This window comes from Macrotis lagotis, chromosome 4 (genome assembly GCF_037893015.1).
Source record: "Macrotis lagotis isolate mMagLag1 chromosome 4, bilby.v1.9.chrom.fasta, whole genome shotgun sequence".
In the NCBI taxonomy this organism is placed as follows: Eukaryota; Metazoa; Chordata; class Mammalia; order Peramelemorphia; family Peramelidae; genus Macrotis; species Macrotis lagotis.
The window spans coordinates 54,527,040-54,552,967 of NC_133661.1; the positions used below are offsets into that span (position 1 = coordinate 54,527,040).

General features: G+C 38.4%; 1 protein-coding gene across 3 annotated transcripts in view; it reads left to right on the forward strand.

Moving 5' to 3' along the window:
- Positions 1–438: 438 nt before the first annotated feature.
- VCL (vinculin) overlaps positions 439–25,928 on the forward strand; it is a 128,305-nt gene continuing 102,815 nt past the window's right edge. For 2 of the 3 annotated variants that reach the window (XM_074232883.1, XM_074232884.1), the window contains exon 1: positions 439–621. In XM_074232883.1, coding sequence (XP_074088984.1) covers positions 454–621 — 168 coding nt within the window. In that variant the 5' untranslated portion in view covers positions 439–453. Of the gene's footprint in view, positions 622–2,148; positions 2,328–25,928 lie in introns of those variants that run through there. The other variant, XM_074232885.1, reaches the window with a different exon arrangement.

The following is a 25,928-nucleotide window of genomic DNA, read 5'->3' on the forward strand; positions in this document are numbered from 1 at the left end:
GATGAAGAAACTGAGGCGGGTCCCAGATTAAAGGGGAGGGGGTCTCCCTTCTGGGCACCACCCCCGGCCGCTCGGACGGGTCTCGGGGGGAGAGGGCGTTGTCCGGCCGCGGGAGCCCCGCTCCGGGGGGCGGGCCGGGCTCCCACCATGCCCTTATAAGGCGCCCCTCGCCCGAGCTCGGGAATCCGGCCCCGATCCCTGCGGCGCAGCCCAGCCCGCCGCCCCGCCCTCGGGAATGGGGGCGGGCGCAGCGGCTCGGGCGGCCCAATGGGGGCGGCCGGGCCGGGCGGCGCGGGGCGGCCATTGGGCGCGGCGCGCGGGGCGGGGCGGCCCCGAGGCGGCTCGGGCGGAGGGCGGCCCCGCGCCGCCAGTCGCCGCCGCTGGCCCCGCGCGCCGCCCGTCCCGCCTCGGCCTCCTGCCCCGCCGCGGCTCGCCGCCCCGACCGCCGCCACCATGCCGGTGTTCCACACGCGCACGATCGAGAGCATCCTGGAGCCGGTGGCGCAGCAGATCTCGCACCTGGTGATCATGCACGAGGAGGGCGAGGTGGACGGCAAAGCCATCCCCGACCTCACCGCGCCCGTGGCCGCCGTGCAGGCGGCCGTCAGCAACCTGGTCCGGGTGAGCGGGGCGCGGCGGGGCCGGGGGAGGGCCGGCCCGAGGGGGCGCCCCCGCCGTCCGGCTGCCTCACTTTCCCCTTTGTGCCCATCCCCGGGGCGCACCGCGGGGCTCCCCTTCTTTCCCCTTCCCCCCCGCCTCTGCCCCTTCTCGCCCCAACACCCCCGAGGCAGCCCCCCTCCCCACTTTGGACCCGCGTGGATCCCCGTCAGTGAGTCAGGACCGAGCATGCAGCCAGTCCTTCGGAGGTTCGGCCCGGCTTCCCTTTTACCTGCTTCTCAGCTGCTTCCTCCCCCTCCCTGGCCTTTCCCAGACTCCGGGCCCTCCCACTCTTCCTCCTCCTCCTCCTCCTGGCAGGAAGCAAGATGGAGCTGCTTGGCGAGGCCTGTGGGGATGACCAGCTGGAGCCCTGAGAGCAGGAAGCGGGGATCCCCTGCCTTCTGGCAGCCTTTGTGGCTGGGGGAGCAGCCCCCCTTCCCAGCTATCCAATTGGTCTTTCCAGATGCCAGACTAATTCCCAAAGGGAGCTGAACCCACTCAGGAAGGGAGAGAAGGGGGCAGCTCAGGACTGTGCCAGCCAGGCATCAGGGATCCCTAGCCCTGTTCACACTTGGCTGTCTCTCTTGTGCCGGAGAGGGTGGCTTGGGCTGCTGCTTCCTGGGAAAACCCACAAAAACTCCCCTATGGAGGAGTGAACAGCCCTTTAAGCACTGAGAACAGTCCAGGGTGCGTGGGCAGGTTAAGAAGCTTGGGATTGGCACCCATAGCCCCTGAGGCTGGTTTAGTTAGGGTTTAACTGCTGGAGGGCCTTCTGCCTAGTCGTGTCAGTAAATATTAAGCGCCTACTGTGTGCAAGTCAGTTCAAGGGTGATCCCTGAATTTAAACCATTCTTTCCAGCAACATCATAACTGGGAAGTTTTAAGTAGTACCATATGTGTACTGAGCCAGAGTTCCTGAGCTGAAGTCCTTATTTAGCCACAAGCTCTTAGCGGATCGATGAAATAAGAGTTTCAGCATTCTTTTAAAATGCTTAGCTTTACGTTCTATGTGTACTTTATGGAGCCTATATTGAGTATAATCTAAGGATGCAGAAATGAAGTTCAGGGAACTTCATAGGATACCTGACTTTTTAGTACACTTTCTTATTTCATAGCGTTACATTTTGCAACAGTGTGAAAGAATGTAAACAAGCTAAAGGAGTTAGTGTATTATTTTAGGGAATGTAGTGGTTTGATTTTTTTTTTAAGCCCCATCTTAGACTTTCTTTTATTGTCTGATTAGATCTTGACCTAGGTAAATCCTTGAGATAGATTTTCCATACTGGTTGGTTTCTGGTTGAGGAAGTAGAAAAGGGGAAAAACCTTGGTTCTAATACAATAATTAGCTGTTACATATAAGAGAGAAACATTCATTTGATTCTAACGGAGAGATGAAGTCTCCTCAATGAATCACTGATGGCACAAACACTTCATTAAGGGTTCTTAACTCTGGGGCTTATGATGGATAACAGTGTGGGGGGGGGGGGAAGGGAAAGAGATCTCATTGACAGAAGGTCCAGAAGGAAAAAGTAAACAGTTTTTAAAAATTGTCCATTTAAGATTTAGAAGTCTCATCTCATTCAGCTGTCTGATCCTTGGAAACCATCTGATACAGCTCTCTAATCTGGGTGTGGTCTCAAAGCAGTTTCCAGCTGTCTTCATAGATTCAGGTGACTTTTAGAGATCTGCTTTCTCTCTTAAAAATATCCTACAAAATCTTTACACAGTTTTACATTTACTTTGCCAATAACCAGATAATGAAAGTTAACTCAAACCATATGTCTTTCACTAGAAAATCAAATTTGGAACCTTTTAGACCAGGAGATTTAGATTTTTAGGTTGGTAAGTTGTCATGTTTATTTCATACATGTATATGTATTATATATACACATTTATGTACAAACACACATGTATGAGAAACTCAGATATAAACAGAAAATTAGAACCCAGTTTTTAACTTGGAATTAATCCCCCATTAGGAGGATGGGCTTCTGCTAAGGAATTAATAACAGAACACTTTTTAATAAAAAAATGGACTCTAGTATAAAGATGCATTTATTTAAAAGTTGCTAGATTAAGTTAAGTTATAGCAAAAGGTTCTGGGTTGGGATATGTAAATGCATTGAATAATCAATTTCAAAACCATAAGTTTTTTATAATGTTATTTATAATAAAGCATTTTCTGGGGCAGCTAGGTGGTGCAGCAGATAAAGCACCAGCCCTGGAGTCAGGAGTACCTGGGTTCAAATCCCGCCTCAGACACTTAATAATTACCTAGCTGTGTGGCCTTGGGCAAGCCACTTAACCCCATTTGCCTTGCAAAAACCTAAAAACAAACAAAAACAAAAAATATAATAAAGCATTTTCAGCTTCTAGTCACATTCACATGAATAACTCCTTATAAAGGTGAATGTGTCTTTAAGACATATGCAAGTTAGACCACAAGTCATTCTTCTAAGATAACTCATATTCTAAGATAACTCGCTTCTAAGATAACTCATATTCTTTTCATTAACACAAAACAGACAGATATGACATTCTTAAGATAACAGTATCATATCCTGGTTTCATAGATTTTTGCATCATTAGCCCCATGCTAATATAAGAAATTCAAGCACTTTAACTTACCCAGAATATATAACTAGTAATGGGGTGCAAAGTTTTGGAATATAAAAAGAACTAAAATTCTAGCCTGAATAGTTCAAATCTTACACTTACATCTTATTATAGTAACTCAGATATTCTCCAATTTTACCTTATAAGATTGTGTTCACACTTGATCATTTGACATTATAGAAATTTGCCATAAAAAATGATAGGGACAGATATATATGTACACACACACACACACACACACACACACACACACACACAATAAGGAATAATACTTTCCTTACCTGTAAATGGTAAATGGCAAAACTTCAATTCTATTGAGTCAGGCCTAAAGCCAGCTAGGTGGGATATTTTCCATTCCAAAAATGTCATATTGGAGAAATTGAGTCAGGAGACTCCCTCCTTAGCTCATGTTGAGAGTCATTCTCTCAGACTTTCCCAGTAGAAATCTATCTGTGGTCCATGGCTGTAAAGCCCCACAGGGTTTCTGGCATCATGGGTCATTGGCTCAATAGCTTTCCCTGATCATACCTGGAGCCAGACTCAGAATAAATATCAGTGACAGACTGATAAGGTCTTAAATAGCAATTTCCAATAAGTAGCACTTAGGTGGATTCAGCTTTCAAGGATCACAGATCTTAGAAAACAAGTATTGACTAAAATATCACATTGATACTGGTAAGAAATTCTTCATGAAAAAAAATCATTTTTATATAACTAATACGCATGCTCAGGAGATGATTTTTTTTATTTCTAAGTTCAACACAACACAAATGATTTGCTTTAAGATGCAACAATAAACAACAAAAGACTTGGGATGTGTAAATGTAATAATCTCAAATTGTATACAGAGAACAGATTTTTTTATATTTTTTTAGGGTTGTTTTTTTTTTGCAAAGCAATGGGGTTAAGTGGCTTGCCCAAGGCCACACAGCTAGGTAATTATTAAGTGTCTGAGGCCGGATTTGAACCCAGGTACTCCTGACTCCAGGGTGGTGCTCTGTCCACTGTGCCACCTAGCTACCCCCAGAGAGAACAGATATTTTGAAAAGTTGTGTATAGTAAAGTATTTTGGGAATATTATCTTAAAGCTACATAAGTTCTTTGGAATAGAGATAAATCAGCTTCTGATTTGTGACTGTGAAAGGGACACTTAGAAAAATTCATGTGAAAGGTAGGTACTTCCAAGCATCGATTAATTACCATTTGGTGTTAGGGGATCAAATGCGATGATGTGATATAAGCCTAGAATTTGTTAACTGTTGAGTATTCCAATCAGGTCTGGACAGACTATCCTGAAGTAGAGTGCTTGTGCTCTGAACCACTCGCCTATTGTAATTTTGTTCATGGCCTATCTTCTCAGTAGACTAAGCTTAGGGAAAACGTCATATGACTTTGTATTTCCCTCACCAGTGTCTAGAGGGTTCAGTGAGTGTTTAATTTCAGAATGACTGGACTAGAAGCTGTGAGAATAATTCTAGAAGCTTTTAAAGCAGATTTGACACAGTAATAATGATGAGGATAGTAAGGTGGAAATGGAAGAAGATTGAAATGAAAGAAGATTGAGTCAGAGACTGTCAGAAACAGAATTAGTGGGATTTGGTGGTGAATTGGAGAGTTGGAAGGGAGGGGTGCTCAACACATAAAATGCAGATTATTACTTAGAAAGTAGTGAAACTTTCTTTGTTTAGTCATTTCAGTCATGTCTGACTCTTTGTGACTCCATGTGGGTTGTGTTTTGCTTTGTTTTTTTTGGCAAAGATGCTGAGCTGTTTGCCATTTCCTTCTGCAGCTCATTTTACAAATGAGGAAACTGAGGCAAACAGGAGTAAATGTCTTGCCCAGAGATGTACAACTAGTGAGTGTCTGAAGCTGAATTTGAACTCAGGTTCTAACTCCAGGACCAACTTTTTAAAAAACCAAATATACCATAATTCCTTTATGTAAATGAGTATTTTTTGTAAAGGATTCACATCGGGTGTATAAATATGTAAATGGTACAAAAAATTTTTGGAGTTCCTTTTTAAAAATTACCTTTGAACCAACTTATGAACCACACATAAAAAATTAGTCTCATTCCTTTTAGTTAAATCTAGTTCCCCCCCCCAAAGGATACAACTTAGCTTGATCACCCTCCTAATTAATCAGAATTTGCTTCAAAAGACTTTTCTGTTTATTTGGCTTCTATTCCCAGAGGATGAAAAGTCCTTTGACTAGAACAATGCTTGTTTGAAGATTTAAGCTTCTTGTATGTCTGTTTAAAATAATTCGTTGTCTCATAGTAAAGGGTTTATTTTTTTTTGTTGTGCCTTTGCATGAGGTCTCTTGTTCCTGCTTCTTGGTTCTTTACGTCTGGACTGGGAGGATATAGAGGATGAGTATTGATTTATTTGTCTTTTTTCTCAATCCCTGTGCAGTTCCTATTTCAAAAGTGATTCTAATGGAGCAGTAAAAAAATAGCAGGGGGAGGTAAGAGGGTTCAGAAGAGGAGGGACACAAAAGAATGGGTACAGAAGCAAGGGGAGGGGCAGGTACAGCTCAATAAGAGGTTCCTTTGATAATTTACTATTGCGCTATGTAGTGTGGCATATATATTGCAGTTTTTCTATTTCCTCTGAGGAAAACCCCTTAGCCATTAATCTCTGTTTTGACTTTTATTTCATAATTCAGAGAATTTAGAGCTGGATGAGGCCTTCAGGGACAGCCAGGTGACTGTGGATAAAGCGCCAACCTGGAGTCAGGAAGGCCCTGAGTTCAAATCCAGTCTCAGATGCTGAGCAGGTCACTTCTCCTCTGTTTACCTCAGTTTGCTGATCTGTAAAAATAGGGATAATCATTGTAAAGCACGTTGCTTGCACAGAGTAAGCACTATGTAAAGTGTTGGCTGTCACCGTTACTTCATCTTTGGCAGTTACAATCATTGGACCATAAATTTCAAGCTAGTCATTCTGTCAAGCCACTTTGTTTTACAGATAAGGAAACTGAGGCCCAGAGGAGCCAGGTGACTTCCTTAAGGCCACAGGCAGTAAGAGGGCTTGAACCCTCATCCTTTAAACCTCAAAATTGATTGCTTTTTGCCACAGGCTACTGCTGAGGCTCAGGAAAGAGACTTCCACAAGGCCCCACTGAGGGAGCTAAGAGCATCTTTTTTTCCAGAATTAGAAATTTGGGCTTCCTGACAGCAAGGACTGTCTTGCTTTTCTACTTAGCTTTTTTCTAGTTTGGCTCAAAGACAATATTTAATAAATGCTTTAACATACCATTCCATGCTGACTCCAAATCTTGTATGGTTTTCATTAGTTGTAGGCATTTTGCATTACATCCTTATATCTGATATTATGTTTTAATTCTACCCCTCTAGACCCCATGACATTTTAATTTTATTTATTTTTTCCTTCCTGACATGAGTTTTGGAAGCACACCCAAAATATTTCATTTTCTGTTAGAACCAGCTCTGGGATAAATAGCTGCATTACCATATAACTTTAAGGAAAGAGGAGTGCTCTTTGATAAGAAAAGCAAAGTCATTGCATAGTACCGATTTTAAAATTTAAGTTATTGTTTCAAGTTTTACTTTCTTGTTGGGCGGAATAGGAGAATTTAAAAGTTATCAGGGTTGTTAGGGTTTTTTTTGGGGGTGGGGTTTAGAAGTGGAAAAAGATTAGAAGCCTAGTTATATTTTCTGTTGTTCTGGTTTGCCTACTCTGAGTCAAGTTTTGGCATGACATAAAAATGACTACATGAAAGTAATTATATTAAAGTAGCATTTTATTTTATTTTATCTTACTTTAAATTTAAATACTTTTTTGTTTTTCCACAATGATAGTTTTTACCAGTCAATTTTTTTGCAAGGGTTTATTTTTTTATATTTTTTCTCCCTCCTTACTTCCATCCTCCCCTCCCCCTAACAGAAAGCAATCTAACGTAGACTCTGTATGTATAACCATGCTAAACACAGATCCATATTGATCATGTTGTCAAAGAAGAATCAAATCCTAATGGATGAAAAAAAATAAAGATAAAAATGACCTAATACATAAAACAAGTTTTAAAAATTGAAGATAGTAAGCTTTGGTCTTCATTTAACCATAGTTTCTTCTCTGGATTTGGATGGGGTTTTCCATCACATGTCTTTTAGAATTGTCTTTGATTATTGTACTGCTAAAATAAACAAGTTCATCATAGTTCATCATCACTTCATATTGTTTTTAGGGTGTAAAATGTTCTGGTTCCTCTCATTTCCTTCAGCATCAGTTCATAGCATTATATTTTATAAACATTTTCATTTTCACATTAGGTTTTTCTTTTTTTTTCTTTTTTAAGAGACTGACAAAGCCAGCACAGAGCAATTTTAGCCAGTATGTTGTTGTTGAATTTGACAACCTTTAAAACTTTGTATCACATACATAAGATGTGTTTTACTTGAAAACCTTTGGCCCATAGCTGAAAGAGAAGAGCTAGATGTGTTCCACCTACTCCTTTAATAGCCAAAATTCACTTATTGGATATTTGTGGGAATTAGGTTCATTTAAAAGTTTTCTTCAAATTAAATGTGAATTTTCTTACCCTAGAGGAAAAAAGGAGAGGAAAGGAATGGGAGAAAGAGAACAGGGGGAAGGGAGGGGGGTATAGGGATAGAAAAGAGGGTAGATTGTTGGAGAGGGTGGTCCTTTGAGGAGGGACAAGGTGAAAGGAGAGAGAGAGAGAATAGAATAAAAAGAAGTGGGGAGGAATAGAATGGAGTGAAATACAGTCAACAATAACAACTGTGGGGAAAAAAAATATTGAAGCAACTTCTCTGATGGACTTTTGATAAAGAATGTGATCCACCCCCAAAGACAGAGATGATGGTTTCTGAACACAGAATAAAGTATAATTTTTTTTTCTCATTTTATTTTTCTTGAGGTTTTGGAGGAAGGGGGATTATATTTACTTTCACAACAAAATTATTGTAATGTGAAAATAAACAAATAAATCATGGAAAAGAAAAGGCTATTCAGATCCAGATAAAGAACTGATGGACTCCAAATATAGATTAAAGCATACTTTTTTCACTTAAGAAAAATTAAAGGTGAATTTAAAAGTTTGTTCCTTTTGAATTTACATATTTATAATGCTATTCTTTCTTAAAGTTATTTCATAGATCAGCATTTCTCAAATGAATTTGGTCCCAGAATAATTATATTGACAGAACCTTTACCTCCTAGTCTGGGTTTAGATTGCTCATCTCTTGCAAAAATAGGGTTGGGAAAATTCTGGTGTGAAGGAGAAGAAATGAAGCCTGTTTTCAGTCTCAAGAGTGACTTCATGTATTTTTGATATCACAAGTTCATATTGTAGTAGGAAAAAAATCACTAACTTGACATTTTCTCACACAGCCCTCTTCTTGTTGAATGAAATACCCCAGGGATCTAGGATGCAGAGAATTCGAAAAGATGAAAAACTTGGGGGCACAGTGCCATGGAGCTAAGCAACGTTGGTGCCAACATGTGGCAGCAGTGTTGTGGCTATTCCTCATGCACCCATTCATGTCTCCTCTTTATGTTCAAATGGCAATTTCTTTGTGATAAATCTTTTGGAGTCCAAACATTTGATATATTCAAGTAGTTTGAGACTTGATGTGTGCAACTACACACACACACACACACACACACACACACACACACACACACACACACACACACACACGAATAGTTGAGAGTTGGGCTGCCTAATGTTGAGGATAAAAAAAAAAGAGTCCAGTCTATTTGGAGTTGTGGTTCTTCATCTCACTTTCATTCCAGCTCTGAGAATCACTTATTAAATTAACAAAAGGAGAGTAGCAGAAAATTCAGGATTTCACATCTTGCTAGGAATGTCTTTTTTAGAGTAAAGACAGATAAGCCAAGTTTTGATTTTAAAAAAAGACATTTGGAAACCCATTGATTTCATAGTGTTATGCCTGTTTTATTGTGACTAATGAATAATTCTTTTTTTTTCTTTTGGATTTTTGCAAGGCAGTGGGGTTAAGCGACTTGCTCAAGGTCACACAGCTAGGTAATTATTAAGAGTCTGAAGCCGCATGTGAACTCAGGTCCTCCTTAATCCAGAGCTGATGTTCTATCCACTGCGCCACCTAGCTACCCTTAATGAATAATTCTTTTTTTTAGAAAGATTTTATTTATTTTGAGTTTTTACCCTCATTTCTGCTTCCCTCCTTCCTCCAGAAGTCATTCTGTTAGTCTTTACATTGTTTCCATGTTATACATTGATCTCAGTTGAATGTGATGACAGAGAAATCATATCCTTAAGGAAGAAAAATAAAGTATGAGATAGTAAAATTACATAATAAGATAATTTTTTTTTCTAATTTGAAGGTAATAGTCTTTGGTCTTTGTTCAAAGTCCATCATTCCTTCTCAGGATACAGATGGTATTCTTCATTGCAGACAGCCCAAAATTATCCCTGGTTGTTACACTGATGGAATGAGCAAGTCCATCAAGGTTGATTATCACCCCCATGTTGCTGTTAGGGTGTACAATGTTTTTCTGGTTCTGCTCATCTCACTCACCATCAGTTCATGCAAATCCTTCCAGGCTTCCCTGAATTCCCATCCCTCCTGGTTTCTAATAGAACTATAGTGTTCCATGACATAGATATACTATAGTTTGCTAAGCCATTTCCCAGCTGAAGGACATTAACTTGATTTCCAATTCTTTACCACCACAAACAGGGCTGCTACGAATATTTTTGTACAAGTGATGTTTTCACCCTTTTTCATGATCTCTTCAGGGTATAGACTCAGTAGTGGTATTGCTGGATCAAAGGGTATGCACATTTTTGTTGCCCTTTGGGCATAATTCCAAATTGCTCTCCAGAAAGGTTGGATGAGTTCATTGCTCCAACAACAATGTATTATTGTCCCAGACTTCCCACATCACTTCCAACATTACTCATTGTCCTTTCTGGTCATATTGGCCAGTCTGAGAGGTGTGAGGTGGTATCTCAGAGATGCTTTAATTTGAATTTCTTTAATAAGTAAAAATTCGGAGCAATTTTTCATATGACTATGGATTGCTTTGATTTCCTCAGATTTGTATTTCCTTTACATATCCTTTGATCATTTGTCAACTGGGGAATGGCTCGTTTTTTTGAAAATCTGACTAGTTCTCTGTATATTTTAGAAATGAGTCCTTTGTCAGAATCATTAGTTGTAAAGATTGTTTCCCAATTTACTACATTTCTTTTGATCTTGGTTACAGTGGTTTTGTCTGTGCAAAAGCTTTTTAATTTAATGTAATCAAAATTATCTAATTTGTTTTTAATGATGTTCTCCATCTCTTCTTTGGTCATAAACTGCTTCCCTCTCCATAGATCTGACAGGTAAATTATTCCTTGTCCTTTTAGTTTGCTTATAATATTATTGTTTTTTATGTCTAAATCCTGTATCCATTTGGATCTTAACTTGGTATATGGTGTGAGATGTTGATCTATTCTTAGTTTCTTCCATAGTAACTTCCAATTTTCCTAAATGAATAATTCTTAATAAAGATCTTGGACTCCTTGAATTATCTACCAGGAGACAAACCGAAAGATTGTTGGGGGTTTTTTTTTAATTCATCTAAGTCATTCTAGCCAAACATGGCCAAACTTATTCATTAATCTCTGTCAAGGGAATGATGGTAGGAAGAATGTCTGTGTAACAAGCTAGAATTAACATTAGAGTAATTTAAACGACCAAGGAGTGTTCAATGAAACAAATAGAGGGTTTGAGTTGACTATGTACTCAGGTGGGTCCCCTAACATACACATAGGACAAATTATGGGCAAGAAGAAACCTGGAATTACTCATCTCTACAGTCCCCCTACATTTAGGTAGGGGTCTCCATGGACTAGAGTAATAAGACTTGCTGACATTTATATATTCTTTTGTGGTTGACCTTTTCATAAACTAATTAACTGAATCCTTTCCATGAACTTGTGAGATAAATACTATGGATATTATATTTTTCTCAGTTGAGGGACCTGAGGCTTAGACGAATTAGTATGTAAGGATTCAAACGTGGGTCCAACCTGATAAGCAGTAGAGCCCTCTTTCCATTATTCCACTATGCTTCTCCTGCATAAAGATCTTCAGGGAAGGAGATTGCATAAGTTTCCTTGCCAATCCATCCAAATGCTCATCCAATCTACATTAACTGTTAGGAAATTCACTTGGCATTTCCAGTCCTTCGTCGTAGGCAGGCTCAAAGTACAACATGAGACTCTGAAAACCTAGAGAAGAACATTGACTCAGATGACTTTTTACAAAAGGAGGCGGAGGAGGAAAACCTTACTTCCATTTGAAGTCTTTACCTCTCACCCACTGGGACTCCTGGTCAGCTGGACTGGCAGCTCCTGATTACCCAGGGGGGTGTATGTTTCCTCAGAGCTGCTTTTCCCCTGACTGATCTGAGTGCATATGGCCATTGGAATAGAGCAGACCCATTGCATTGAGAGTGGAAAGGGAAAGGAAGGCTGCTTTTTTCTTTACAGTTTTAGAAGAAAATTAAAACTAAGAGTGAAAAGAGAACTGGATGGAGTGAGAAGACCTGGCTTCATTTCTTAGCTGTGCAACTTTATGTCCTTTTCTAAGGGTCTTAGTTTCTTCATTATCTCTAAGGATCCCTCAGAATCCTATGATTATATATGTATTTAGAAAAAAACTTTAAAAGAAAGCATGAAAATATAATAAATTGTGTATATTTCAAATAGTAATATTCATCTACTATTAAGAGGACATATGTTATTTTTCTAGGAGTGCTGGCCATTATATATTTTTAACTGGACTTGTGTTTGGAGATACAGCCTCTGAATGTGAAATTGTTCTTAATAAAGTTAAGGTGAATAGGCTTTAACAACTCTTTTTTCCTCAACACCACTGTGTTTTAACTTAGTATTTTCCAGTTTGGGTTGTGAGCTTGTTATGAAAACAGGTTAAATATTGCTTTTTTTTTCCTTCTGGACTTCCCACCATAAAGTTGAAAATAAAAAACATACAAACATAAAAAAAAAACCAGAAGCCTAAAAAAAAAATTGAAAGAGTGAGGAAATCCACCCAGGCTGTAGTTACATTAAACAATTGGGTACAAAGTAAAATAGAGAGACATCTAGACTCCCCTGGCTCTTTCCTAAGCCATTTTGCTGGTCTATGATAGATGTATTATCAAGTCGATCCATCTTGAGCAACAGTGAAGCTTGTGCAATGAAGAAGAGTATATACATATAAAAGAGGTAGGGAATCAAGATCCAGACAAGTGTTTAGACCTAAGCCAGTTGAGACTGGGAACAAATTGTCATTTCATTTGTCAGTTATTTGGGGATTACCTCATGGAATACAGTGACTTTTCCAACAAATACCAGACTGAAAAATTCTGGGTGTGCACTTTCTCAGATAAGTTATCTGACTATTTAAAGTAGAAATATTTTTGAATCTGGGCAGTTGTGATTATAATAATACGTTAGATTCTAAAGATGGAAGCCATATAAAAAATGTATACTACCAGGAGACTTGGGCCAACATAAACAAAACCCCAAATATTTTGCTGGCACTTTTAGACCATCAGTCGTTTCTGAACTGTTTGGTCAAGCAATTATATCTGATTCTTCCATGACTCCATGTAGGGTTTTCTTGGCAAAGATACTGGAATAATTTGCCATTTCCTTCTCCAGCTCATTTTATAGATGAGGAAACTGAGGCAAACAGGGTTCAATGACTTGCCTAGAGTCACACAGCTAGTAGGTGTCTGAGGCTGGATTGAAACTCACCTGTTTTTTGATTCCAGGCCCAGTACTATCTTCTCAGTCATCTAGCTGTCTGTGGTTAGCTAGTCATTGTATAATTGAGTATGGATTTGTGATTGTTTCTTTTTTTTTTCTTATTTATTTTCTAATTGCATGCCAAGATAAGTTTTCAACATTCATCCTTTTGCAAGCTTTTGAATTCCATTTTTTCCTACCCCTTTCCCATGGCAGCAAACAATCTGATAGAAGTTGTACATATAAAATCGTGTTAAACATATTTCTGTATCAGTTAATCTGAAAGAATAACTAGAACTCAGGGGAAAAGGCATGAGAAAGAAAAAACAAAGTTTTAAAACTTGGACATAATATGCTTTGTTCAGTGTTCAGAATCCATAGTTTTTTCCTCTAGATTTTCATGGCATTATCCTTAACACGTCTTTCAGGATTGTCCTTGATCCCTGACTACTTGGAAATTGTTTTTTGAACATGAGAGTAGCACACCTTGAAATGTTTAATCTCTTCTGCTGCCACCTTGAAATATTGGTGGTAGAGGGCAGTGAAAAAAGGACTGAACAGGGTTGTCATAATAGTTAGCATTTATCTCATCTTTTAAGGTTCATAAAGTGCTATACAAATATTATAATATTTTGTTATTATGATAACTTTTGGAGCTCTTCCATAGTCTTTCACATCTTAGTCAAATCTGGGTCTGTTTCCTTGTATGTAAGATTAGGAGATTAGATTAGATTAGATGATCTGTAAATTTTTTCACAGTTAAAGATTCCATGATCCTAATGCCATTCTTACCACTCATAAAGGAAACAAAGCAGTTTGACAGAGTCATTAGTTTTACTAAACTCTGGCTGTGTTGAAAATATTTCTTTCAGTGAAATCATTTTAGTTTGCTTTTCATTTCTCTCAGTCTTTTAAGGTTTTAAATGTATCCCCAATCACTTGCAGCAACAGTGGTTCATAAAGTGTGACCTGAAGGATGGTGGAGAGAGGCAGAGAATCACAGAACTTAAATGTTTTATAAATATTGTTGAGTTGTAGGAAATGGAATCCATGACCAATTGTACTTAGAATTTTCCACCATTGTAGTTTTCCACTAAATAATTAGTGGAAAAGTGATTAAATTCTACTGTGGTGTTTACTAACCCAGCTGCCATAATCCAAAGCTAGGGCTTCTCTTGAAATACACTTCAATTGTTCTCATGAGTAAGGTTTAGATGGAAGAAGGATAATGGGCCCTGTCAGTTCATAAGGCACACCTCTGTTCTCTGATTTCCCCTCATTACTAGCTTTTACTTTCATTTAAGGGAAGTGTCTCCTTTCACTGCCCCTATAATTTGATATAAGACTTTTTACCCATTGGTCATAATTCCATCTCCTCCTTAAATCTATTCCCTTTCTCATTTGAGAGACAGCTCTTCCAATAGTTTAATATAACCATATTATTTCTCCTAGATCTTCCCCTTTTCAGCTTAAATGTCTCTAGTTTCTTCAAGCATTTCTCACATGCCTAAACCAGCTTTTTAGCTTTTATCCAGTACAGCAGATTGCCAATGGAAATTTTCAGTAAAGTGACATATGCTGCAGGATAGCTGTGTAGGAAACACCATTCAGCCTTTTAGTATTTCTCCTTCTCCATACAGACCCGTGGAGGCAATGCCCATAACAGGAACGATGTGGCTCCATTGGAATGTTTTTTATTCACAGTAAAACTAACTTCATACAATAGTTAAGTAGTGATTTCTTTCTTTGGAGCAGTTTTAAGAAATATTTCCCCCCAAATGGCTGTTAGAACTTTTTTTTAAATGTATTTTTGCAGGTTGCAGTGGGGTTAGGATCTAAGAAAATCTTAGCAGTCATTTATTTCTGCTTCCTTATTGTAGACCAATAGGGAGCCCAATGAAAGAGTAAAGGCAGTCTAAGTTTTAGTCTCTGGATGAAGCAGCGGGACAATAAATTTGAAAACAATGCATTCGTTTCTGGAGTCACCAGATCCATCCCAATTCATTAATAGGTTTAAGATGCTTAAGTAAAGTCTTTGGACTAAGTGCCGGGGATAGCAGGATTTTTAAAAAAATGACAGTTTCTCAAGCCATTCCCCACTTGGTCAAATGGTCAAAGGATATGCAGAGGCAATTTACAGATGAGGAAATAAAAGCTATCCATAGTCATAGGAAAAATTGCTATAAATCTTTACTAGTTAGAGAAATACAAATTAAAGCATCTCTGAGGTACCACTTCACACCTCTGAGACTGGCCAATATGATCAGAAAGGACAGTAATCAGAGTTGGAAGGGATGTGGGAAAGCTGGAACACTAATACATTGTTGGTGGAACTGTGAACTCATCCAAATCTTTTTGGAGAGCAATTTGGAATTATGCCTAGAGGGCAATAAAATGTGTAAAACCTTTGATCCAGCAATATCACTACTGGATCTGTACCCTGATGAGATCATGTTAAAGGGTAAAAACATTACTTGTACAAAAAATATTCATAGCAGTTTTGTTTATGGTGGCAAAGAATTGGAAATTAATGATTGTCCATCAATTGGGGAATGACTGAACAAATTGTAGTATATGTACGTTATGGAACACCATTGTTCTATTAGAAACCAGGAGGGATGGGAATTCAGAGAAGTCTGGAAGGATTTGCATAAATGATGCTGATCAAAATGAGCAGAACCAGAAGAACATTGTACACCATAAGAGCAACATGAGGTTATCAATCTTTTTTTTTATTTAAATTATTTATTTATTTTGAATTTTACAAATTTCCCCCAATGTAAATGGTGTGTGTATATATATATATATATATATATATATATATATATATATATATACACAAAATTAAAGTACTATCAATATCAAATTGAGGATAGTAAAAGTTAATTGACATTTTATTGAATACTTATTTTCATTACAGTTGTACCTACAACTTTTTGATTTTATATATATATATGTATATATTTCTGATTAAAATTCAAACTATTCAAAATGCAGTGGATGCTACTGTGTTACATCTGAAGAGGACTCTGAAAAAAGAATATTCAGAAAACAAGACAGAAAATAGCTCAAATTTTGTTCACTTGTGTCTGACTCTTTGTGTCCCTGTATGGAGTTTTCTTAGCTGGTGGATCAAGGCAAACAGAAGTTAAATGATTCACTGAGAGTCACACAGCTAGTAAGTGACTGAGGCTGAATTTGAACCCAAATCTTCCTGACATACACTCATATAACTTAATAGGTGGGGTGGGGGGGATGGGGCAGAGGAGGGTAAGGAAGGAAAACATTTTTTTCTTTTCTTCTGTTCAATAACCATATATACCAGAGTCATTAGGAGATGGGATATGTGATTCTGATGTTCCCTCATGCAATCATCCCTTGGAGTTAAGTGTGATTCTATAAAATCTTCATCTTTTGCACAGGGTAGTCATTTTCTACAGCCTACTGAAACTAATGGAAGTCTTAGTTGACTTTGTCACCATTCCTGGTTACCTAGAAGATCTGTGATCTTTTAGGTGTCTTTATCACTCCTCTTCCCTCATGGGGAAGCAAGAAAAGAAACTATTATATAATGATGTAATCACTCTACTATAAACTACATTTTTTAAAAATTTGTTTTTATTTTTTTTTTATTTAAGGTAATGGGGTTAAGTGGCTTGCCCAAGGCCACACAACTAGGTAATTATTAAGTGTCTGAGACCGTATTTGAACCCAGGTACTCCTGACTCCAGGGCTGGTGCTCTATCCACTTTGCCACTTAGCTGCCCCCTATAAACTACATTTTGATGAAACTCTTCCAAGAGTGTTTCCTCCCCCAATCATCAGGCTTGACCTGTTTTGAAAGGATTTTTTCCATTTGAATAGAAATCGTGGTTCTTGCTTCCTCCTGATCTTTGTTTGGAATAGTGAAAATGAAAATTTATCTTCACTTGTTTTCTATACATACTGTTGATTTTTTTAAAAAATACCCCTTGCCTTCTTCCAATTATAACCATTTAAAGAAACCATACTTTTCATGATGAATAATTTAAAGGATCATAAAGAGTCATTTGGACTACCTATAATTTTCTTCTTATACTAACCTAGAACCTAATCTCCACAGAAGGTGTTACTCTGCTATTTTAGGAAAGGTCAGCTCTAGGTAATGCAAACCCTTTGAGAGAAAAGGGTATTTATCCACTTTAGATTTATATTAGGTTCCATAGAACCTCCTAGTCTTCTTGGTGTCTAATTATAAATTCATGGAATTAGAGAAACTAAGAGTTAGAAGTGACCTGAGATCATCTAATTCAGTCTACACTTGAACAATACCCTCAATATATGGTCATCTTCTCTTTGCTTCAGGAACCATCTTGGGAAGGGAATCCACCAATTCTCAGCCCTTTGCCATTTTTGGGCACCTCTAAGACAATTTTCTTTCAGGCTTGAAGTGTGTTTTTCTTTGTAATCTTGACTCATTGTTCTTGGTTCTTCCTTCTGGGGCCAAGTAGAAAAAGCCTCATTCCTCTTCTGCTCCAAGCTCCAAATCAGCTGCTGTGTTTTCCCATTAAGATCTTTTTTCCCTAAGTGAAGCAGCTCCAATTTCTTGAAAGAATCCTTTGATGGCATAGTGTCATGTCCTTTTGATGTACTGGTTGCCCTTTTTTTGGATATTCTCCTACCAGTTACAGTCCTCCCTTAAAAGTGGTACCCAGGACTGAATGATGATCCAACTAAGGTGGAGGGGGACCACCATCTTTCTAAACCTGATTATTCTCTCTTGACAACTTGTACTTTGGGGGCTGTCATATACTGCTGACTGTGTGATATGCCACTCTTAGCTGTCCCTTACAGCTTTGTATCTTCTGCAAATTGGATAGACATGCCATCTTTGTTAGTGACAAACAGCATAGGGCAAAGAGAAGGTTCCTGGGGCACTCTACCATCACTTTTCTAGTTGATGACAACTCTGAGACATTCTAGTCATGCCATTCTGAATCCATATACCTAGCCTATTTATACTACATCACTTTTTTTCCCATGAGAATCTTTCTCAAAAGCTTTGCTAAAATCTAGATAAAACATCAGTCATTCCTTTAATCTGCCTGTTTTGTAAATGTGAAGAGAACAAATGAGGCTAATCTGGCCTGACTTGTTCTTGAAGCTAAGCTAGCTCTTCATAACTGCTCCCTTAAATCTAACTTTTAAAAAGAGATTCCATTCCCCCCCCCCCTTTTTTTCCATGAAGCAAAGTTAAGTTCACTGGCTTCTACTTCACTTTTTTTCCTTTTTTTGAGAATTGGGCCATTTTTTTCTTCTCAATTCCTTTAGTACCCTTCCTGTTCCCTGAGATTACTGACAGTAGTTTAGCAGTAAAATTTACTCTGTCTTTTATTACCCTAAGATGTGGTATTTGGGCCTGAGGACATGAACTCCTCTGGGAAAGCTGGTTTTTTTTTTTTATTAACCCCCTGAACCATATATATATATCCTTTCAGGTTCAAAAATCATTCTATTTGGTAGAGAAAAAAAGAAGCAAAAATGACTTGAATTCTGCTTTTGTTCTCTCACCTACTATCATTATGCCATCTTTCCCAAGCCATGGTACGAGCTTTCCCTTATTTGGTCCTCTTTTCTCTGATAGAACTCAACTGCCTTTAGCATTACTCAGCATCTGTAGCTCAAGTACTCCCCGCCTCTGGCTTTGTGGGCTTGATCATGCTTTTGTGTTCACCTTTAGTTACTGGTCTTTCCTTTTATTTTCTATACAAGTCTAAAAACTTATCTATGTTGATGAGTTCCAAGAGTACCCATATCTATTCTTTGCCTACCCTTCCTTTTCCTCCTCATCAAAAGTGTTTCTCCTTGGTCTTCTGAATTTCATTTATGAGAACTTCCCATCCCTCCTGGGTTGATGCCCCCAAAGAGTGTTAGGCTTTGGGAATCTAATAATCATAAGAACAGTAGTTAGCATTGATGGCACAAATAGTAATAATGTTTGACTTTCATTTTCAAATCTGGGATATCAGGGAGGTCATGATATGATAAACATATGAATTGGATTTGAGTGAGAGGTACTTTGCTAAATTACCAGCCTCACTTTCTCCTCCAGAGCCATCTGGGGTCCAGTGTCCAGCTGTAAATCAGGACAACTGAAGAGGATCCTAGAAGAGAGGTAATCAGGGTTAATAAGACTTGCTCCAGGTCACACAGCTAGTACAAGTTAAGTGTCTGGGGTTGGATTCAAACTCCTATCTGCCTGAGTCCAAGGTCAGTGCTCTAGCTACTGGGCACAAATAGCATCTCATCTGAACCTCACCACAGCTCTGGGAAAGAGGGACTGTGATTATCCCATTTTACAGTTGAGGAAAGTGGGTTACACAGAGGTGAAGTGATTTGTCCAAGGTTATACAGCTAGTCAGTGTCTGAGATGACTGTTTAAAGGGGTGCATGTGGCCATGGATGATCATCCTCAAAGTGAAAGGGCCTTTCTCACCTTCCCCTATTATTCATCTCCTAATTATCCTGCATCCAACTTGTTTGTACATATCTGTTTGCATTGAGGGCAGGGACTTTCTGCCTCTTTCTGAGAACCTGGCCCCTAACACAAGGTCTAGTATGTATTAGGAGCTTAATAATGTTTTTTGACTGATTGCTTATGATTTGCCAGACTTCGAGCTAGGCTTTTTACAGTTATCTGATCTCACAACCATCCTGAGAGGGTGGAGGAGCTATTCTTATTCCCAATCTACAGATGAGGAAACTGAGGACAGAGTTGAAATGCTTCCCTAGGGTCACACAGCTAGTAAGTATAGATTTGAACTTGAGCCTTCCTGACTCTAAGCCTTATAGTCTAACCATTGTACTATCTATTGCCCAATGTATACCATATACTCCTTCCATCATTCCTGTCTTCCCTCCTCAACAAAGGGAGGTGTGTTTCATTACTTTTTCTTGGTATTGGCTTTTCATAGAGTTAGGCTTTCTTTAAGTGTTTTTAAAATTTGTGTTCATGTAATTGTGTATATTTTGCTCATTTTATTCTGCATCAGTTCAGACAGATCCTTCATTGTTTCTTTAAATTTCTCTTATTTAGTGTTTGTTACATAGCAGCACTGATTTGTTTTCTTCTCAAAAAATCATTTGAATCAACAGAAATGGGTGGTAGTCCTCGGTTTGTCAGATTCTGGAGAGGTATCTTTGGAAGACAGCCGGACACTCTCTGGCTACTATATTATGTGGATGGGCAGTAAGCAGTCTCCCTATTGCTAAGCACAGGTACCAACCCCTGACTTCTCTCCTTTCTCTGACCCTTTCTGGAGAATTTCTTTCTTGAGAGCATCTTTGAATCCATAACATTATTCTTTGGAATGCAAGCATCTGCTTCCTTCTCTTAAGTCCTGGTTTTCTCCCCAATGGGAAGAGCTTCTTTGTTTTCATTTATCTCCAAATGTTCTTCTTGCTCTTCCTATTCTATGATACATTTTCCCCTCCTTCTCCAACCTCATAGAGTAAGATCACCCTTCACTCCTTTCTTTTATTTTTAAAACAAGGAACATCATTCTCCCTGATAAACTGAATAAGGAAAAGATCTCTCTCCAACTTGTTTATCTTCTCTTTAAGGTGGTAGAGTAACCTATTATTCGATTATAGATTGCATTGATTTCTATATCCCTAGCAGTATTTAGACTTCCATTATACTAGTAGTAATTTCCCAACATAATTTCTACTGATGGTATTCTGGCAGTGCAGGAAAAGTTAGTTATATATTCTGACTCATCAGTAGTAGGGTTTTCAAATTCTAAGGAATGATATATGTTTCTAATTTTAGTATATATGCTGCTTCCAGGGAAGATACTGATCTCTTTCTGTTTTCCTTCACGTGAGTATTTTTTTTTTTTGCTATTTTTTTTGCTAATTTTAACTGTGAAAATTTTCAGTGTTTTTTTGTTTTTTAAAAGACGTGGTCAAAAATAGCCAGTGTCTCTAAAATCATCATTTCTTTTGTAAGTTTGCAGCAGAAGCAATGTATAAATGCTGTATAATGGGTATTAAGAAATTGATTTTAGTGAGTTCATTTTATTTATTAAAAGCATTTGGAGGGTAATCCCTTATCAGGATTCAGTGTAAGCACTAAACCGGACCTAGCCATCATTGTAATAGTTATATGGTATGTTCCTGGTTCTGCTTATTTTACTTTGCACCAGTTCATGAAAGTTGATCCATATTGTCATTTCTTATAGTATAGTAATATTCCATTATCATTATGTGCCACTATTTGTTTAGTCATTACCCAACTGATAGAAAACTTCTTTGTTCCTACAAAAAATGCTTCTATAAATTAGTGAATATGTAGTCAAAAATTTTTTTAATTGGTTCTTTTGTTTTTCTATCACCTAACTTTCTCAATAAAAGAATTCTATTGGAATCCTTTGGAACCGTATAAAAGCAAAACTAGAGGGTAGTAAATATGATTCAAAGATGAAGTTGATTTTCTTAGTTTTCAATCATATTACTGGATTGGATACAGTCAGGCTCTTAGAGAAAAAGGGACTTCTTTAGAATTCACAGGCAGGGAATGGCATTTTAGACTTTGAATAAGTTCCTACCTTAACAAGAACTGTGTGTTTGTCTTAAATCCACATTTCTGTATTCTTAGGAAATATTTGAGGCATTTAATCTTTTGTATAAGAAATGAACTGTCTTTGTTGATTATCTGAGGACCAACCCAGCAGTTAACAATAATATTCATTTTTATAGCAGCCTACATTATTTTATTTGATCCTTGCAACTGCTTTGTAAGGCACCACCTAGGTTTAGTATTTTCATTTCACAGAAGAAATTGAGAATCAGAGGTTGTGTCTTGCCCATGGTCACACATAAAGCAAGATTTCAACTGAGGATTTCTAGACTGCTGAAGTGAAGCTCAGAGAAGCTCATCACCAGGTTGGCCACATTTGGGTATAATCACTCTAGGAGACAGTTGGCTAAATTATAGAGTGATTAGGATATGTACTTATGGAGCCAGTATTTACATCATGAAATTGAATGAGTTGAACTATAGTCAGCTATTGGTTAACTACAATTTCCTTTTTAAAGGCTACTTGTTGAGTTGTTCTGGGTGCTAAAGTGACTGAAGAGTATGAGTGAATGACTGCTTTCATTCAAAACCCAAAGTTGTATTACCCATATGAAGATTATCCTCTTCTTTCTCTGTTACTATGGATAATTTAACATTGATTATATACTTTAGTTGAAAATTTAAAACTAAATCTCTTCTTAGAGAAAAATAGAGTTAACCCAAAGTTTAGTCTACCTTTGTTTACATTAACTGAACTTCGTGTATAAATCATAGACGTAGAAGGGATTTTGTAAGATAGTTTGTTCTGTTCCTTTGCCTTCAGACTCGATGCAATTTAAGCTAGGAGAATAGAAATTTTATATCTTCCATTAGTTAATAAAATGATTCTAATTTTCTTACTGTTAGAAAGTTCACTTAAAGGAAACATGATACAGTTTGGTAGCATTAGTGATTCATGATAGATTAGCACATTACTATTGTTATAAGTGTAATTTAGTGAGGAGTTTGACATTATGAACGAGATGAGATAAAGTTTAGATGTAAAGTTCTGGACTATATTTACATGAAATCAAGATTGATTGAACACTTGAACCCAAGAAATGTTGATTGATGAAACCCAGAGGGCAGTAGCTGTAGGGCTCTGTCCTTGGTCCTGTTCTTTCAAAAAAATTTCTTTTAATTAAAAAAATTTTTTTTCCAATTACATGCAAAGGTAGTTTTCAGCATTCATCCTTTTGCAAGATTTTGAGATGCACATTTTTCTACCACCTTCCCTTCCCTCCCCATGGTAGTGAACAATCTGATTTAGGCTGTATATGTGCAAGTAGAATTTAGCATTAGAATTAGAACAAGGGGAAAATACCATGAGTAAAAATTAATGTTAGTCCTTCATTTTCCGAGAAGACCACAACATCAGGAAGGTGATGCCATGACAATTGTGGATTGGATTTGAGTGGGGGGGGAGGGCTGTGCTAGGTCACCAGCCTCACTTTCTCCTCCAGAGCCATCTGAGTCCAGTGGCCAGGTATGAATCAGGATGACTGGAGATGGCCTTTGATGTGAAGCAATCAGGGTTAAGTGACTTGCTAGTAAGAGTCAAGTGTCTAAGGCTGGATTCAAACTCCTGTCCTCCTGTCTCCCAAGGCCAGTGCTCTATCCACTGTGCCACCTAGCTGCCCAAAAGTAAAAAAAAAAGAAAATACATAAAAGAAAGTTTCCCCCCTTGTTTTTACATGCAAAGATAGTTTTTAACATTCATCATTTTGCAAACTTTTGAATTCTTCATTTTTCTACCACCAACCTTCCCTCCCCACTACTCATGACAGTGAACAATTTTATATAGATTGTACATTTGTGTTTAACACATTTCTAAATTAGTCATGCTGTGAAGGAAGAATAGAACTATGGGGAAAAAAACATGAGAAAGAAAGAAAAAACAACAGAATTCAGACTCCATAGTTTTTTCACTAAGAGATGGATGGCAGTATCCATTATAGTCTCTCAGGATTGTTCTTGATCACTGAACTGCTGAGAGGAGCTGCATCCATTTTAGTTGATCATTTCACCATGTTGCTGTTAGTGTATACATTGTTCTCTCTTTTTTTCCCCAGGGCTTTATTTATTTATTTATTTTTTTGTACAAATAATCTTTTTTTATACATTATTAAAATATTCTTGTTTAAGAGTAAACATAATACCCCCTCCCCCCAAGAACATATAGACCCACATAAGCGATAAAGTAAAGGGGAGAGAAAAAATTAAAATTAAAATAAAAAATATTAATAGTAATTATAGGTATGGCCAGGTGGCGCAGTGGATGGAGCACCAGCCCTGGAGCCGGGAGCACCTGAGCCCAAATCCAGCCCCAGACACCCAACAATCACCCAGCTGTGTGACCCCAGGCAAGCCACCCCAACCTCATTGCACTATAAAAGCCAAAAAAAAAAACCCCAACCCAAAATAAAACAAAATAGTAATAATAATAGTAGGGGTGGCTTGGTGGCAGACAGATCACTGGCCCTTGAGCCAGGAGCACCCAGGTCCAAATCTAGTCTCAGACACCCAACAATCACCCAGCTGTGTGGCCCCAAGCAGGCCACCCAGTCCCATTTGCCCTGCAACACCCCCCAGAAAATAATAATAATAAAAAATGTTCTTCAGTCTGTGTTCTACCACCAGCTCTGTCACAAATGGATCACATTCTTTATGATAGGTCCATCACAAAAGTTACTTCCATATTTTTCCACCATTGCCATTGCTGATCGCAACTCCCTCCATTCATACTTCTCCACTACCATGAATGATATTTTCTCTCTCCTTTCACTCTGTCTCTGCTGTAGGGTAGTTGAGTGGCACAGCAGACAGATCCCTGGCCCTGGGGCCAAGAGGCCCCGAGCCCATATACCACCCCTTACTCAGCATCCACCTGGCCCTATGGTCCTGGACAGACCATCCAATGCCAGCCCCCTGCAAGAAGTAAAAAAGAAAATGTGTTATATCTGACCACTCTCCCCCCATGGTTTATCCTCTCCTCCATTACTCACATCCCCCACTTCCCCTGCCCCCCCCTTCTTACTCCAGATGTCTATACCCCATTGAGTATATATGCTGTTTCCTCTCCTAGCCACCTCTGATGTAAGCAAAGATTCCCTCATTCCCCCTCACCTTCCCTCCTTCTATATCATTGCATTGTAATAAAGAAAAATCTTATTATATGAAGTATCTTAGCCTATTCCTCCTCTCCTTTTTCTTTCTCCCATTACATTTCCCTTTTATCTATTGACTGCATTTTTACACCACAATATATCTTCAAATTCAGTTTTCTCCTGTGCTTCATCTATAAAAGCTCCTCCTACCTGCTCTATTAAATGAGAAGTTTCATATGAGTATTATCAGTGTCATTTTTCTATACAGGAATATATGCAGTTCATCCTCATTAAGTCCCTCATATTTTCCCCCTCTCCTCCAGTCTCCATGCTTCACCTGAGTCCTGTATCTGAAGATCAAACCTTCTGTTCAGCTCTAGCCATTCCAACAGGAACATTTGAAATTCCCCTGGTTCCTTGAAAGGCCATCTTTTTCCCTGGAAGAGGATGTTCAGTTTTTCTGGGTAGTTGATTCTTGGTTGCATTCTAAGCTCTTTTGCCTTCCAGAATATTATATTCCAAGCCCTACGAGCTTTTAATATAGTTGCTGCTAAGTCCTGTGTGATCCTGACTGCAGCTCCATGATATTTGAATTGTGTCCTTCTGGCTGCTTGTAATATTTTCTCCTTGACTTGGGAGTTCTGGAACTTGGCTATAATATTCCTGGGGGGTTGTTTTTTTGGGACCTCTTTCTCGGGGGGATTGGTGAATTCTCTCCATTTCTATTTTGCCCTCTGCTTCTAGGATATCAAGGCAATTTTCCTATAATAATTCTTTGAAAATGATGTCAAGGCTCTTTTCCTGGTCATGACTTTCAGGTATTCCAATAATTTTTAAATTATCTTTCCTAAATATGTTTTCCATATCAGTTGTTTTTTCAATGAGATGTTTCACATTTTCTTCTAATTTTTCATTCTTTTGGTTTTGAAGTATTGAGTCCTGATTTCTTGTAAAATCAGCAATCTCCCTGAGTTCTATTCTTTGTCTGAAGGATTTGTTTTCCTCAGAGAGCTTTCTTATCTCCTTTTCCATCTGACCAATTCTCCTTTTTTTTATTTTTTAAACATCTTATTTGTTTTCCAATTATATACAATAGTAAATTATGCCCATCATTTTTTTTAAGGCTCTGAATTCTACAATTTCCCCCCCTTCCCTCCCCACCCTGAAGGCTGTCT